This window comes from Cornus florida, unplaced genomic scaffold (genome assembly GCF_030987335.1).
Source record: "Cornus florida cultivar Cherokee Brave unplaced genomic scaffold, ASM3098733v1 CherokeeBrave_3.0.0_Hap2_Chr06, whole genome shotgun sequence".
NCBI lineage: Eukaryota > Viridiplantae > Streptophyta > Magnoliopsida > Cornales > Cornaceae > Cornus > Cornus florida.
This window is the reverse complement of record NW_026775576.1, coordinates 50200212-50218200: the sequence shown is the minus strand read 5'-3', so window position 1 is coordinate 50218200 and position 17989 is coordinate 50200212. Positions and strand designations below refer to the sequence as shown.

Here is a 17989-nt window from a genome sequence, read left to right as displayed (position 1 = left end):
ACCCAAATAAAGCACCATTGCCAACAAAATAAAGAATATCAGCATTGTTTTTAAGACTAAAAAGAAATTTAGATAATTGCACCAATGAAAGACGGCATTAATATTGAAATTAAATTACATAATATGTTAAAAATATTAATTGAGAAAATCAGTACAATGCACAATGGTACATAGTAGATATGCATGTATTGAACCTAAAGGGAGACTATAGCACATATGGTTTGGATAACAGTAAGTCCAAGCAGGATCATTGCAGCAATGGTAGAAGCTGCTCTCCATGGAGTGCAGAAATAATCGCGTTTTAGTATTGCCTCCCACTTGTGCGACGGAACCTTGCAATATGCATTTATTTTTTCACTCATACCATAAAAGTAATATTTGGGACGGAACAAAGTCGCTTCCTTGGTGAGATTATTAAAGAGACTTGCCACTGCAATGCTATCGCCTAGGTAGTTCACAAAAATCTCGTCTTTAATAAGTAAATCGGCATCTTTAGCAGTGCCAATTAAGCTATCCATGAAATGAATATAATCAATTATGTAACTATCACCTGGATAGTAAAATTGCTCGAGCGCCATGAGATTTCTACGTAATGGTTCCGTCCAGTTTGATAAGATCAACTGGGGGATTTCCAACACTTCCATGGCATGCTGTATATCAAGCATGCGATTGCTCAAGCCCTTCTTAAACTTCATTCCTGCTACCTGAAGCTCTGTTGCATTGCGTACCGGAACATACTGGACGGTTTTTGAAGGCTTTATGGATGATGGTAAGAGACATACCTTTAGCAAATAAACAAAATGCTTCTTAAACTTCATTCCTGCCTCCTGAAGCTCGGTGGCATTGCCCACTGGTACATAGTGGACGGTGTTTAATGGCGGTGGCCTTAGAGATGATGGTAAGTGACATAACCTCACCAAATCAACAAAATGCTTTACTCCATAACTTGAAAATGACTGGTTGTCACTGACAATACCAAAATTTGCAAAGAACCTGATGGAAAGTTTGAGGAAGTCCGGAATGGTTGGCGGGAAGGCTAGGTTGAAGAGACCCTCGAGAACAAAGTAGGGAAGCTGATTTTCAAGTAAGATCATGTCGTTGCACAGATCATTTATCCAAACCTGCCTATCTAAGTAATCAAATCGTTCTACCGAAGAGTAATTGTACCTCCAAATGACCTCAATGATGAAACTACCATCCAAAAGAATTATTTTCACAAAATCATTGCTGCTCAGCATAATGCTTTCTGCATAATATCTTCGAGCTCTCTTTTCCCACTCCTTAACCTCCTTTATAAAATCCTTCAAACTCTTGCCGGTACGTCGAAGGATTGACTGCAAGTATCTCGGTTTATGCTGTTCCCTGGCTTGCAAGTGTGAACATTCTTTGTCACGATGAAGTGGTCCGATGGAAACCACATGAGGTGTGTAAGCCTTTTCATTTGTTTCGCGAATTCTCTTGGGAATTCTAAATATACAAGAATCATCTGATAAAGAAGGCAGGTCGTCCATCATTTTCTTAATAGAATTTAATAATGGAATGTCGGGATCATCTTGAATATCATTTGAAATACATCCTTCTCCCTCACTCCCATGGCTCATTGTACTGTCGCTCCTTTCCATCATTGTGTTTTCCTAGTGAATTAGAAAAGTAATGAAGACACATTAGGCATAATCTATATTGTTGCTTTATGCTCCAATTGGTTGTCGATGGTAAAATATATATTTTTCATAATTAATAGTAAAATAGGAAGAAAAATTGGAGCTGAATGGGAAGAAAGAGACAACTCCATTACCTTAAGACTCTGTTTTTTAGATGTAAAATATTTTTTAAAAAATATTTTTTTACTTTTGGTATTTGATTGTCGATGGTAAAATATATATTTTTCATAATTAATAGTAAAATACGAAGAAAAAAATATTAAAATTTAATAAAAATAACTTACTTATTAATTTTTGACAAGTTATTTTATAGCACTCGCTAGATGGACTTGACCTCAATCTCGACCTAAACTTTCGCCAAATATTGCAAAAAGTAAAAATACTATAAAAGTATATTTTACTTAATATATATATATATATATATATATATATATATATATTTTCCTCTAAAAATATTTTGTATCGAACCTAAATAATATATAGGGAAAAGTGCAAAAAACCCTCTCGAACTATAGAAAAATCTGTAACTAACCCCCTGAACTTCTAAAAATACAAAAAACCCCTTGAACTATGCAAAAAAATTACAGATCACCCCATCCGTCACTGTTCCGGTCGAATCTTGCCGTTAAAGTGATCACGTGATGGTCACATGACACATACTATATTTTTAATGACCATAATGCCGTCATGACCATGAAAAGACACTAAAGCCCCTTATGACTATTAAATCCATATCTTTTTTTATAAACCCCAAACACATCCTTATACTTTCGATTTTGGGTCTCGTTGATCTGAGCGGTTGCCGGAACAGTTGATTGATGTAGCATCTTCATCGGACTAAAATACTCAATTATGAAATATAGGGAAACTTGTCGGAGGTTGTGGATGATGTAAGTTGCGGCCAGAGCTGCTGTAGCTTTTGGTTTGTTCTTTGAACCTCAACGGTGGTCGATATCAATTGTTTGGTCGGTGATGATTGGAATGAAGCTCACCGAACTATTTTGATAGAATGAAGCTTGGTCGGACCTAAAATTGAGTACGCTGAAGGTATAGGGTCTGAACTAGACACCGGACCTGATCTTCACCCAAAAGAATTGAAAAATTGACTCAGCTCTAAGTTCTCAGCCTTCATGTTAACCACCTCTCCGGTCAGATTCGCTCTGATTTCACTAATCTAAAGCTTCTCTGGCAACCATTTCACCGGCATAATACCATTCGCCGTCAACAATCTAACCAATCTCCTCTCTGGCGACAAGCACGTCTCACCGGCTCTCTGTATCGCAACCTGCGAGCTCATCGGCAGTAAGGAATCTGACGCTGATGCCTACAAGCAACTCCCTCCTGGCTTTCGTCGAGTACATCGCCACCACCATAACAGAGATCTCATCTGCGGTGATTGTTGCAAGAGGGGCACCGTCATCACGTCACCGTCTTCAGCCTTGCACATAACTGAATTGAATTGATTTGCTTTATTCTGGGTTTTCCTTTTTCCCCACTTCTCCAATCTCTCTGATTTCATGAAGGAAGGAAAGAAAAAGGAATTGAGTTGAAAGAGGGGCACCGCCTACCATCACCCACTATCACTAACCACTACCACCACCCCACTTCCGCCACTACCATTACCGCCACCTCACAAATATAATATACACACACAAACACACTCATATATCCTCTGGTGTTGCCGCCGGTGTAATGTGCTTGATCGAAGAGGAATTGGACACACACAGACATATATACACGTGTATATATATATATATTATACCAACATCGACGAGTACGTCGGTGCAAGAGGCGGTGGCAGGGCAGGCGCAGGAGATGACGGCAGCGAGATCCCGACAACGACGAGGATGATTTGCTTGATAATGCTCTGATTGGGTTTATCTCATTACGAATTTTGCAATAAGTCGATTTAGGGGTGGTGGGGTGAATAGAAGATGAAGAACTGAGGAGTTATTGACTTTGGGGCTTCTGAAAACAGAGTGATTGATTTTGGGGCTTTTGAAAACAGAGGTGTTTCCATTGATGTGGCCGACGTCTCCAAGAACCTTGATCGTATCCCAACCCTAGTCCTGAAGTTCAAGCGCCACAGCATTCTCCGCCACTTTGTCACCATCATTGGCGCCGCCGATTTGCTCTATTTGAAGGCTGATATGCTCTGTTTGAGGCTGAAAGTAATGGAGGTGTTTGGGTCTGTTATGATGTGTTTGGGTATGAGGGTAACAAAAAAGGTGTCACATTTTTATTGGTTTATGAAATTATAAACTGCCACATCAGGTATTACTTTCAAAACGACGTAGTTTTAAGTAAGGGTAAATTTATCTTTTAATATTTCCGATCAAGTCACTTACCGGAATGCAACAAATCAATAGTTTAGGGGGGTTTTTCGCAAAAAAAATCATAGTTCAAGTAGGTTTTTTTGTAGTTCAAGGGGTTAGTTGCAAAACCCTAATAGTTCAAGGAGATTTTTTGCACTTTTTCCTAATATATATATTATTTTGGGCCAATTAGAATTAAGCAAAATGATTACTCGTCTCCATGATGTCAGAAGATTCTAAAAGAAGTGCTTTTTCTGATGAATGATGGTTTTTTTAACTTTTTATTGTTGAAAATCTGTAACTTAAAAATGAGCCTTCGTCATACATATAGAACTAGTAGAATGTAAGCTAAGAATGTAATACAAGTAAAATTGAGAAAGACTGCTCTATTAGAAACATGTATAATGTATTAATCGAAAAGATCAATAAAACACTTAAATTTTCCTCATGACTTTTCCAGGAAAATAGCATAATATTCTCTCATAAATGAAAAGTATGAAACCATGCAAACGTATCAAAATGTGATGTGATTTTGAATGGAAATCAGAAACACTAAGTCATAAGAGAAAGAAAAGTACGTGACTGCATGCAACATGAGAGAGAGAGAGAGAGGTGGAACCTGTTTCTCGAACAGAAAGCAAAGAGTATGATCGGAACAAATTAAGCACCAAATGAACTCTTTAATTTCTACGATCTGTCTGAGACAAACTGAAGTCCTGAAAGGCATAAATAGCCGCAAGAGATTGAAGAACACTCAGCCTTTTCATGGTGTTGACCTTCTTTTTTCGAAGGGTAAATCCGTAAATGGAACTAATTGTATTACTAGTACAATAGTGTAGACTTTTATTAATAACTGCAAGGGGTAAAAAAATTTTTCCCTGCCAAATCTATAAATTGACTAATTAAGACTGGTTGCCATGAACTATCTACTTTGCATCAGTTTTTTTATCCCTTTTTTAAAATTCTTTTTTCATGTTCATTGACCTTTATACAAGTCTTCTAACGGAACTTCTTTTTTTTTTTTTTTTTTTTCCTAAAACAATTGATTCTGAGTGACCCGAAACCAGCACATTGTGAAGTCAAAGGATGCTCTGGAAGGGCCAGCAGCAGAATGACGTGATCCCCATTCAATGGAAATCTACAATAAATAAATAAAATAAAATAAAATAATCACAGCCTATATATCCAATTTTGTTAGAGTTAGTAGGACATACTTAATATATCTTTGATTAATACATTTTGGGTCATATAACTTATATTCTAATATCATTTAACAACTGGCATATTTATAAATATATATGTATGTGTGTATAATGGAAAAAAAAAAAAAAAAAAAAAACTCAGTTGAATTTTGCTTTTGTTTACAATTGCCCAACAATTTTAACTAAATTGGATGACTTTTCTTAAAGAAGTGAGCTCGAGTGTAGTTTTAAACAAGATTTAATTATGAACAATTAAACTTTTCTTTGAAAGCCGTTCTTAAAAATATTTGTTTTCATTTTTTTATTTTTATTTTTTGGATAATTTGAAGTATCCGAGACTTCGTCCTGACTAATCCCCAAGAATCCAAAAAGGCATCTCCCAACCCTGGCTGAGTAAGTCGTTGAGTATGGCAGCAGAGATGTGATCCCAAGTTGTAGAATCCCAAACCTGGTGCTTATTCCCTTCTTCAAAAGTTATTAAAAGATAATTATTTTTTTATTTTAAGAGCCTTTATAGGAAATGAGACAAATACGAAAAACCATAGATTTTGATATGTTTCAACGTTTTCATTACTTGGACCTAACTTATCAGTGAACCCTTACTAAAAAATATAAAATAAAATAATTGCATTTTGCCTTTCTTATATATACATGGAATTCTAATGAATTTGGATATCCAGCTCGGCCAATAATTTGCCAATCTACCATGAACTGTATAACTCCTCTGTCCTTCAGAAATATCTGATACGGAGGAATAAAAAAAAATCGCATTTTTTGCTATATCTCTTATTTTTCTGGGATTATAGTTCAATTGGTCAAAGCATCGCGCTGTCAAGGCATAAGCTGCAGGTTCGGGTCCCGTCAATCCCGACGGATTTAATAAAAAAATTCGCCCCTTAGTTCTTTTTTCTTTCCTTTTTCCTTTCGCATTTCTCATCAAACAAATAGAGAAATTTGTATTACTTTAACTAGTACCGATTGATGAGAGAAAGACATATATCGATTAGTACAATTATTAGCTGAATTTATGAAATAGAGAATCACTTGAATCTCATAACAAGTTTTATATTTTCATAAACTAGACTTCACAAGTTTTTTTTTCATTATCTAGATCAAACTTTGTTTGACCCTTCAACCATACCGGTAAAACCTGACTAATATATATAGTAGTGGAGTTATTCTATTACAATACGCCAATCACATGGACGTGTCTTGGTCACCAGTGGCTGCATGACATCAGCTGCTACACGTATGCAACCGCTACATCAGCATCAATAAAGGTGACCTTCCGGCTAGAAGCCTTGTGCAGTGGACCCTGCTTAACCGATTGGCATGAGAACCTAGAAACAACATTATTTTAAGTTCTAAACACCACAGACTTAGACCTAGATCTCTCTCTCTCTCTCTCTCTCTCTATATATATATATTAAAAATTGTTTTCAGAATAAACTGATTCTCACAATTCTTTTTATTAATCGAGAATTCCAAATTACAACTGCATTAGATTTCCATATCAAATTAACATAATCACATATTCACAAATCAATTTATGCAATTAAATATAGGAAAAAATTAATAATTGGACTAATTTGGAGGCTATAGTTACAAATACGACGTACACGAAAAAAGTTTTGAATATTAGATTCTCTAAACAAAACTAATTACGAATACGAAAATTGTACAATTATGGTCCAAATAGACCTCATGAATTCCCATATGATTTTACAAAACTAACCCTAATGAATCTTGAAACAAAGAGACCCATTTCATTCATTGAGACAACATTTTGCCATTATTATCCATGTTTCTTGCTCTATATCTATGCTGTCTAGGTCTCTCTTCTTCTCACTCTTTGGTCTCTGCAAAGATCAACTCCCATACACACATGAAGGAACCACGTTCAGTTCGAAAGTGACCCACATAGTCTGGTGATCATTCCGGCAACCAGAAACCATAAAGCTACTACTTCCGGCGATCCTTCCAACAACCCTTTCGGCAGTCCCATTTTATTTATTCAAATAACATTTTGCTATATATTATCATCTTTGTCTCTTGCTCTATATCTCTGTTTTCTGGGTCTCTCTTCTTCTCTCACTCTCTAGTCTCTGCAAATATCGATCAACTCCCATACACACATGAAGGAACATTGTTCAGTGCGAAAGTGGCCCACACAATCCGACGATCATTCCGGCCACCAGAAACCATCAAATTAGTGCCTTCGACTGTAACGACCCAAATCCGGTATGTTCGAGTCACTAATGGGCGGTGAAAACTAGTCCGGTGATAAGCGCTGAATATCTCATATTCGAGCCCTTAAGCATGCATAGTTAGTACATTAACATTGTTCTTATTTCGGTTTTATACTCATTTTAGAATATTTGTCTTTTGTAAGTTACTTCCCGAAGAATATGGCAAAATGATTTTGGAGCTCAAAGAGATGTTCCCGAAGCTTTTAGAGATATAACGGACCTTCTAAGCCCATTCTGGAGATAATTTGGGGTAATTGAAGGAATACAAGTTCCAGAGCTCGAGCAAAACCCTTTGTGCTCGAGCATTGATTGAAGAGAACAACAGGAATTGGCTAAGTACTTAGAGCTCGAGCATAAGATTTTGTGCTTGAGCATAAAGCCTCATAGCTCAAGCATTGGACCAAATGCTAGAGCACAAATCCCCTTTAAAAGATGAAAAGAAGCTCCAGAAGTTCCAGGTCCTAAAGCTCGAGCATTGGCCTAAATGCTCTAGTATAAACCTCCAAAGCTCGAGCACAAGATTTTGTGCTCGAGCACAAATTCAAGAATATCAGGAAAAATACTAAGTGTTGGAAGAAAAGACGAAATTGGTTTTTGATAAAACTAACGTCTTGTCTTAGAATTAATTTTACTTTAATCAAATCCAAACTATTTTTATTGTTAGAGATTGGCGGTTAAGGGCTTCTTATAATGATATTAGTAGTAATCATGCAATAGTGCTTAAATTGTATCATGAATGAATGTTTTGATAATTTATGCATATGGAAGACGAGTTATACTGCATATTAGTTTAGAGTAGTTATGTAGATAATTTGTGTCAATCGAAGACAAATTATAGCTTAACATTCATTTATGATTTATCTTCTTGAAATTGAATTAAAATGTATTTGAAATCATTTAATTCTCAATCATGCATAAATATTGAAATACCTAAGGTTGAAGCAATTGACCGTATTACGAAGTTAGTGGTGAAGTCAAGCCCTAACTATTTTTTTCCCTTGATCTCATTCTTTGATAAATTTGCTTATTTTTTATTTTTCATGTTATTTAGATATAATCAATCAAACAATTCATCTCTCTAAATTAAATTAGTAATTAATTTTACACTTGACAATACAACACAGTCCTTGAGGTTCGACACCATCAGCGTAGCCCTATCCTACAAGGATTCGTTCTTTTGTGAGTGATTTATCATTGAAGAAAACACACATTATCCGAGTCTTTACCCGAACCCAAGGGCGCAATAGGGGTAAAACGGTCATTTCATACTAAGGATGGATGATGAGTTGACTCCAAATAAGCCAAATAGGGGTCTGATGAGCCTCTTTCTATGTGATAGAAACCCGACTTTTTAATACGAGAGGTCGCTTCGCAAAGTCAAAATATGAATATGATTTAGGAAGCCTTTTTAGTCAAATTTACATTTATAAAACCACTACTACAACTAATGAAGTATAGCGAGTAGGGATCGCCCACAGAGATTATACGTGTTGGAATTTAATTTCGACTCTAATGTACCAAATGATTGCAAAGAGAAAGATTGGTTGATTAAAGTAAGACGCAAGGAAATTAAAATGCAAGTAAAATAAAACTAAGTTGAGATAGGGATTTAAGAGATGAGAAGTGAGGTCTTGGGGTGTATTGGAATCGCCACCAAGTTCGTTCACCAAACCACACACTTTCAATTAATTCGGGGAAAACATTCTTGTAAACAAAATGTGACTACCAATTGCAATATTAAGCATGTACCATCAAATTAAAGAATGAATTATCTATTTAACCGACAAATAAATTAAGTGTAGCACAACCCATCAATTTTAAGCATGACCCATCAAATTAGTCACAATTGTAGCACACATCAATCTAGAGAATCATGGAATTTGCAATACTAAGTCATGGAATATCAAATCAAGTAAAAATATATTGTTTACCTACCTACAAGCATAAATTAAATTGTAGAACAACCCATCAAGTATAAGTATAATCCATCAAATTAATTGAGAAACCCATCTAATAAAAATCATATCTAGCCATCACTAGATCCTTAATCAATTACACATAGACATGCAACCAACATAGAGAAACTAGTGTAGAGATCAACTCCCCTCACACATAAGACAACATGTAATCACAAAGAGAATCAATAGGAAGAATTAAACCATATAAATCATGTGAGACATAATTCCTAATTTAGTCACACATAGACATGTAAATAAATTAGAGAATTAATAGAAAGAATTAAACCATAGAAATCATAGAAATATACCAAGATTCATCAAATTCACAAGGCTAGAACACTAATCACAAGATATTATTTCCTAAAAAGTATGAAAAAAATAGAGGTTTAGATTACAAACTTGGGGCTTATCCAAGCCCCAATGAGAAGTCTAGCCAATCATGGAGGAGGTGGGTATAATCTTGGAATCCTCAAGGGCAATCCCCAAACATGGCTCCATTTTCTTCCTCTTCTTCTTTGTTGAATTCTAGAGAGAGAGTGTATATTTTGAGATGTGTTCTTGGTGTCTCCACTCTTCTCTTTTCTTCTAACCCTAATCTTTAACTTTTTTAGAGAGAGAAAATAAAATTACAATGTAAAAAATAAAATGATAAAAAGCTCCCTTACAAAATGGTTTAATTCCCTTTAAATACAAGGCCCTTTTTTTAGTCACTAAGTCAGAAATACAACCCAAAAAATATCTAATCCCGCAGCTATGTGGTAGGTGGAGTTCGGGCGCGCGGGAATAAGACAGCTCGCTGCCAGCACATTTTCGATCGATCCAAAATATCTTCGATCGATCTCACTTTTCTCCGATCGATCTCATTTGGTAGTTTTCAGCATTAGCCTCTTTTTTGCTCTAGATTAGCATCTTTCTGTTCCGGATTCTCACTAAGACTTAGTTTGACTTCAAAAAGGTCTTAAAAAGCCATTTTTAGCCCGTTTTAACTTTATTGACCTGAAAAGGGAAATAACACGAAATTAGTCGAAAATAAGATAGATAAAGGTCCTAGAATAGTCAAGCTTAAGGGGTTAAATGCACACTTTTCAGCCCTCATCACACCCCCAAACTTAAATATTGCTAGTCCCTAGCAATGAACTACGAGGTAAAGAAATGAAATGAACAACTAAACAACTATAACTAGAAAGCAATAAATGGATAATGTCACTTTCGTGGGGAACACGATTGCATTTTGCATATGTAACAAGCCTTTTAAACCCCTAGGTTACCCTTAGTGGACGAGTGAAATCTCGTGAGGGTTTCCAAAAATGATACCCACAAACATTAAGCTCATTCTTACTAAAGAGGCACCAATATTGCAAACAAGCATTGAGAGAAAACTACCTCAAGTATGCAATTTTTCAACCATTTCCAAGTAATCTTCCAAAATTTTATCATCAAGCAAACAAATATGGTCCTCCACACATCAAGAAAAAGATCATGCAAATCAAAACAACTCTAGAATCCTTTTTAAGTGGACCGACATCAAATATGTTGTTATCTACCCCAACTAAAGAAATGACCGATCATCAAAACAAAGAATATACCTTTTATTAAAGCCTTATTGAACTAGGTACGCTTATTCTTTTCACTCAATTTTTATTTATTTATTTATATTATTTTTTTTGTTTTTTGTTTTTTATTTTTTGTTTTTTGTTTTGTATTATCATAGAGGATCAAAGATGGAAATATGGTGCAATGTATTGATCTACTAAGCTTTCTAGCAATCCATGAGGTCGAACGTTAGGTTAATGACTCCCAAACTAGACAGCTTTAGGGCATTAGGTGTTTAAACACCCCTAAGGACTTACAAGCTCAAATCAACTAGGCTATAAATCAAAACAACCTCCCTCTAATCATTTCTCACTTCTCACCTTTTGGGAGAAGTCCTCACTTTTTATTTATTTATTTATTTATTTATTTTTATATTAAGTTATTAACCTAGAGTTTGGGCCCTCCACCTTTTGGCGCGAGAAATTCAGTGCTTAATGAGGCTAAAATCCCGGCTACTCAATGAAAAGGGATTGTTATCCACTTTTGTTAAAATAAAAACTTTCAATGCACTACTAGCCCAATTGGGATATAGCCAATTCAATAATCAACAAAGCATGTACCCCATAAATGAATGCTAGTGTGCACCTGTGCTAGTGTAGAATCCTAGAGTGAATCTCAAAACGATCACAATATCAGGATGATGTGGACCACAAATACTAGCAAGACATTAATCTTTCGAAAAATTTACTCCTAAATGGCATCGACAAAGTATATAAGGAGTATTGAACTCTCAAGTCAAGCAAATTTTAAATTCTAAGCAATATAGTCCTCAAAAGATCAAAATCATAACTAGCCATGAACCAATCATAGAAAATCCCTCAAATACACAAGTCATACTCAAAATTTTGAATTGAAAACAAACACTACAAAGAACACCTATTATCCCTAAACTTAAATGGCATAGTGTCATCAATGTGCAAAGAGAACAAAAGAAAAGAGTATACCAGTGCAGCTATGCAAAGAATGACGGGGACACAAATATTCGAAATGGGTGGTATAACCCCCCCAAACTTAGGATTGGTCCTGAAAAGATGGCACTGGAATAAAAATAGTGCACAGTGGCATGCAAGTGTAAGTGGGATAATAAATCAACTAAGGAGAGAGGAATAAGGATGGTCCTGAAAAATTTTGGGCAACACTCTCTCACTGAAGTCATTAGAATGTACCTGATGTGGAGTCAATCACAGATAAATATATCAATATAAGAAATTAACATCCAAAAATATTATGTATAAAATAAAAAGAATAAAAATAGTGTACGGTACAATAGAGTATCGGGCCAACAGACTGGCCGCACAAATATGATAACAGTATAAAAAGAATAGCCAAACATCACAGATATATAAAATGATAGAGATAGGCAGGTCAGGTAGAGGAGGTCAGTCTGGCAGGGTGTAATCCCCGGATATCTCTGGATAAGTCCTGGAGCACAGTCAAGACGTCTACACGGAGAGTGGTCACGTCAGTGCTAAGGGAGGCCATATCTGATCGAAGAGAGACAACCGCGTCCTCCAAGGTCTGGATATGCTCTCCTAGGCCGGGTGTCTGAACTGGAGTGTCAGGGATTACTAGGTCAGGAGAGTGATGCTCATCATGATTCTGCTCCTGAGAATGTACTGGCGACCTTGTCTCGGAGTGATGCGGTGACTCTACTGGAGGCTCCTACTCCAAGTTAATCTCTAAATGCACATCTACAGCCACCTGTGGGTCTGTTGGATCATGCTCTGCTGCTATTGTTAATGCTGCCTCTGCCTCCATCTCTGCTAACTCTGCCTCTTCTACCTCCTCAACTGCTAAGGCTACCTCATCCTTAAGGCTCCGAATAAGAACATTGTAGCTCTTATCCCAATCCTTCTTGCTATAACGGCAAGCGCCTGACTCAGTATGCTCTGTCAGATGGAAAAGGTAGTGCTAATCTCTGAGGATCTGAGTAATCAAGTGGGCAAATGGAAGGAAGGTGGCTCGCCCGGGCTTGGCCTTGCTGATGTAGCTAGAGTAAAGTCTCATTATAACACTCTAACAGAGTGCAGGAATAGAAAACCAATGGCCCGTATAGAAGGCGTAAAGGGCAATAAGAAAATCTAAACGCTGCTGGATCTTATGGCCCGCTATAAATACATTTCGGTATAATACCGAATCAAAGAACCATAGATCATCGGGCAAATAAGTCCTAGTGGCGAATGTCTCGCCATCACTGTAATGGCCAGTCAGGGCAACTGCCATGTCTACGTCAGATGGCCTCCTCAGAATAGGATACTGAAGGTCGGGAGGGCAGACATGTGGGCATTGAGAAGATATGGCCAATGTCTCGACTGTAATGCGGATGAGATGGCCATCAATAATAGTTCGCAACTCAAATAGGTTATTCGAGGCCGGCCAGAGGTTCTGGTAGAACAACCGTATAAGCCGCGAGTAAACCAGGTAGGTGACCGGGGCAAGAATAGCTAAAATACCGCGCCGCTCTATCTCATCATATGCCGTCCTAGTCAGAATCTACCAAGAGAAAAAAGCAGTGTCAAAGACAAACTCATGCACCACTGAAAGGTGTGAATATCTCCTGGTGGGTCTGTCTCGGACCTGACCGAGCTATGCTGGTGGTGGTGAAGGAGATGGTATATGCTCAGTCTCTTCTGCTGATAGAGAAGATGAGGATGCGAATGCAGAAGAGGTGGAGCGCTCGGACTGAGCTGGAGCTGGCTCCTCATGCTCCTCTACTCGCTGTTTCACTCTGCGCTGATACTGCCGGTTAGCAACAGTCTTGACTCGAGCCATGGCTTACAAAAGAAAGAAAACACTTACAATTGTAGTCAGTAACATGTATAAAATATAGAATTGAAGCACAACAAATAGAAACATATTTGTCAAGTTAAGCTAAACAACTCAGAATAAATCACATGAATCTCTGCAAGTGATAATGCAGCCAGGTATAGACAGTGACTAAGTGAAACATGTTAAACATGATAAGTATGGAATGCATCTAATGTGGAAAACACAAGCATTGGGCATAAATTGGATAGCAAGAAGCACAAAAAATGATATACAATATAGAAGAGTTCGATCGATCATGAAAAAGATAAGATCGATCCAAGTTAGATCGATCAGGACATGGATAAGATTGATTGAGCTTTGATCGATTAGAGAAGAAGTGTGATCGATCGAACTCTGCAAAAAACATGAATAGTCACAGATCTGTGACGTGGACAACATGAGGGCACCCGAGCAAGCTCGCAGGCCCTTCTACACCTCAACAAGTCAATATTGGTCACTTAAATAGGCACGTGACCCCCTAAATTGAAATCGGACAAAATATATACAAATATATATATATATATATATACATGCTTCAAAGATGACAAAAAATAGCAAAAAATCAAACATGGAAACTCAAATCTAAGTATGGTAATGTCAAAATATGAAGATAAAGTGTGAAAATGGAAAATAAGTGTAAAAGCTTACCAAAAACGAGGGAGAGAAGTGGGCCGAGAGAGAGAAGATGGGAACTCGCCGGAAAAGAAAGAGGGCTTTGGATCGATGTTGAAATCGATCCAAATGACCCTTGGGTCATATTTTTAAAACCGATCTCCGACGAGTTCGATCGATCACTTGAAAATTAGATCAATCGAACTCCGGTCGATCATGAAGGAACTCAGATCGATCGAACTCACAAAACGACAAAGTATTTTAGGAAATTTTTGAATTTTGGAAATTAAAGCAAAATATTTTATTTTTATTTTTTATATATATATATTTTTATTTTTTATATATTAAAATTAAGAGGTGAATAAAAATAAAATAAAATAAAAATATTTTTGAATTTTTGTAAAATAAAATAAATTTAAAAAAATATTTTTGGATTTTATTTATTTATTCATTTATATATTATTATTATTATTATTATTATTATTATTATTATTTTGTAAATATATATATATATATATATATATATATATATAAATAAAATTCAACAAGAAGTCAAAGGTCAACTGGAGCACCTAGATCAATCGAACATAGATCGATCAAAGCTCGATCGATCCAACAGGTAAAAAACCTGCAGACATGCTTGAACGATCACACACAGAGGTGATTTTCAGTGGGTTCAAAAAAATTTCTAAGTATGGAATAAAGATCGATCTGAGGAAGATTTAGATTGATCTTGGAACACTCAGATCGATCAGATATAAAATTCGCACGATGGGACAAAGAGCTGAAATATGCAGGATATGTTCGCATGATAGGACACAGAGATGATTAGATGCAGAGATGATGTTCAATCGATTGAACCTCCTTTTTTATCGATCGAACAAGTACAAAAATGACAGTGCATGCATTATCAATCAAAGTCTCTAGCAATGTGTATGAACCCAGGATATAACTAGACTTCACAAGAAATGAAAGGTAAAATAGAATTGAGGGAGGAATAGGGTTGTAAACCCTACGAGTATTAGTGTTTAATGTCTCTAGCAAGACGTTGGGCTCTTTTAACTCAGATCGAAGATCTTGTTGGGTATCCCCTCTTTGACGGGGCAAAAAGTGCTTTGAATCCCACCCAACAAATGGTTCCCTAGAGAACTTGTTGGATTTGACTCAAAGGAGATTGACGGTCCTTTGTCAAAACAATTCTCGGGCTTTCATGCCTTTTCAACATTTGTTTTCAAAACAACATTCTTAGAAATCATTTTAGAAGATGAACTTTTGGAAATTTCATTTTTAAGCAAAGACTCAACTTTTTCAAATTCATTGTCAAGACACTTTTCCACAACACATGCTTCTTCATGCTTATCTATTGAACTTGGGGTTGGATTAAAAATGTTCAACTTCACTTTCATATGGCCAAATGAGATTTTCATTATCCCTGTCTTACAATTTATGTTGGCATTTGCGGTTGCCAAGAAAGAACAACCATGGATAATGGGAATTTGGCTCTTGGGATTTAGAACCGGTTCCGTGTCAATGACAACGAAATCAACCGGGAAGAAGAACTTATCAATCTTGATCAATATATCCTCAATAATACCCCGTGCCATTTTGATGGATCGGTCGGCAAGTTGCAAAACTACCGACGTCGGTTTCAAGTCTCCTAAGCCCAATTTAACATACATCAAATATGGAAGAAGGTTAACACTTGCTCCTAAATCTAGAAGAGCCCGATTAATAACATGGTCACCAATAACACAAGAAGTAGTAGGTGAAACGTGGTCCTTAAACTTTGGGAAAGTGTTATGTTGCAAAATGGAGCTTAGTTTCTCGGTTAAGACCACTTTCTTTGGTGCTTGGCTTTTGTTCTTCCTTTTTTGGGTGCAAAGATCTTTTAAGAATTTGACATAAGGCAGAATTTGTTTGATTGCATCCAAAAGCAGAAGATTAATATTCACTTGCCTAAACACTTCAATGATTGCATTCACTTTGGTCTTTTGTTTTTCAATAGAGATGGATCATTTCAAGGCATCCGGAAATGGAGCCTTTGGCTCAAAAACCCTTTTAAAATCTTTCTTCACAACATCTTCAACACGAGAATTTTTCAAATAATTTTTCGCCACTTTCTCAACAAGATGATCATGCACATGCAATGAATGAAGAATAGAATGTGAAACGGGACGGGTGTTAACTTTTGGTTACATTGGTTCACTTTCTTAATTGGAAACGCCAATTTGATTGTCAACAATTTTTCCACTTCTCAAGGTTGTCACTGTGTTAACATGTTCAATTGTGTGACCTTCATTGGCTTCCATAACAAATTGTTGCTTTGGTGGGGCATTTAAAGGCATCTTCCCTTTCTCTCTAACATTCAAAATACTAGCTATTTGCCCAACTTGGGTTTCTAGCTTACCAATGGATTTGAGAATGGGAATGAAGTAATTGAGTGTTCGCCTCTAAACTGCCCAAAGCGGTCAACACTTTTTCCTCAAAAGCAGGACTCTTAGAATTTCTTTGAGAGTAAGACGATTGATTAGGGAAATGAGAGTTTGAAAATTGGTTTCCATGTGATTGAAAAGATGATCTATAACCTTGGGAACCCTGGCTTTGCATTAGAGCTGGAACATACTTTCCTTGGAAACCACCTTGGGGAGGGTTTGAGCCTTTCCTTTGGCTTTTCCAAGAGAAGTTTGGATGGTTCCTCCATCTGGCATTGTAGTGTGTGTCATAGGGATTATTCCCTTGGTTGACAAATGTGTCATTAACTTGTTCATGGTGCTCACTTCGCACATGTCCATGTGGACAATTGGAAGTAGAATGTAAGACACTAGAACAAGTCATACATGTTTTATTAGATGGATGATGAGCATGATTAGGGGAGGAAGACATTTGATTCACCGAATTTTGGTTGATCAAAAATTAATAGAACCTTTGAGATAAAGACTTGACTTCGGTGGCTATGTCATTAGAATTGTCAACTTGATATAAGCTGACATTCTTCCTTCCACCTAGAATTCTACCTTTTTTAGAGGACAAAGATCAATGCATGAAATTTTCAGTCATACTTTCATACAAGTGCCAAACATCATTTTTATGTTTATCAAGATAAGAACCACCCATAGGTGCATCTACCATTCCTTTTTGATTATCCGGCAAACTTTCAAAGAAGTATTGGACTAATTGACACTTAGGAATGTCATGATGTGGACACTTCCTAAGAAAATCATTAAATCTTTCCCATGCCTCATGAAACAATTCCCCATCCCCTTAAGAAAATTCACGAATGAAAGTTTTCATAGCAATGGTCTTTGATACCGGGTAGTACTTCTTCAAGAACTCTTGTTGCATTTCTGCCCAAGAAGTTATCAAAAAAGGCCTATGATTATTGAACTAATATTTTGCTTTATCTTTAAGGGTAAAAGGAAAAAGTTTGAGTCTCAAAACCTCTTCCGACATGTCCGTGTATTTCACAGTGGAGCAAATTTCAAGAAACTCATCCAAATGCTTGTAAGGTTCTTCACTTAGAAGTCCATGATAGTTATGAAGCATTTGAATAATTTGCAGCTTAATTTCATAATGATGTGCTCTAAATGGGGG

At 36.5% G+C, this 17989-nt stretch overlaps 1 protein-coding gene and 1 pseudogene across 1 annotated transcript; one reads left to right on the top strand and one right to left on the bottom strand.

Annotated features, from left to right (window-relative positions):
- Positions 1-194: 194 nt before the first annotated feature.
- Positions 195-1622, bottom strand: LOC132314074 (UPF0481 protein At3g47200-like). The gene has a single exon (XM_059812987.1). The coding sequence runs from the start codon at positions 1620-1622 to the stop codon at positions 195-197; it is 1428 nt and encodes a 475-aa protein (XP_059668970.1).
- A 15963-nt stretch (positions 1623-17585) lies between these two features.
- LOC132315353 (small nucleolar RNA R71) lies at positions 17586-17683 on the top strand (annotated as a pseudogene).
- Positions 17684-17989: the final 306 nt, after the last annotated feature.

Excerpts from the sequence above, each read along its gene's own strand:
- LOC132314074 (XM_059812987.1), bottom strand. The coding sequence starts at position 1,622 with ATGGAAAGGAGCGACAGTACAATGAGCCATGGGAGTGAGGGAGAAGGA.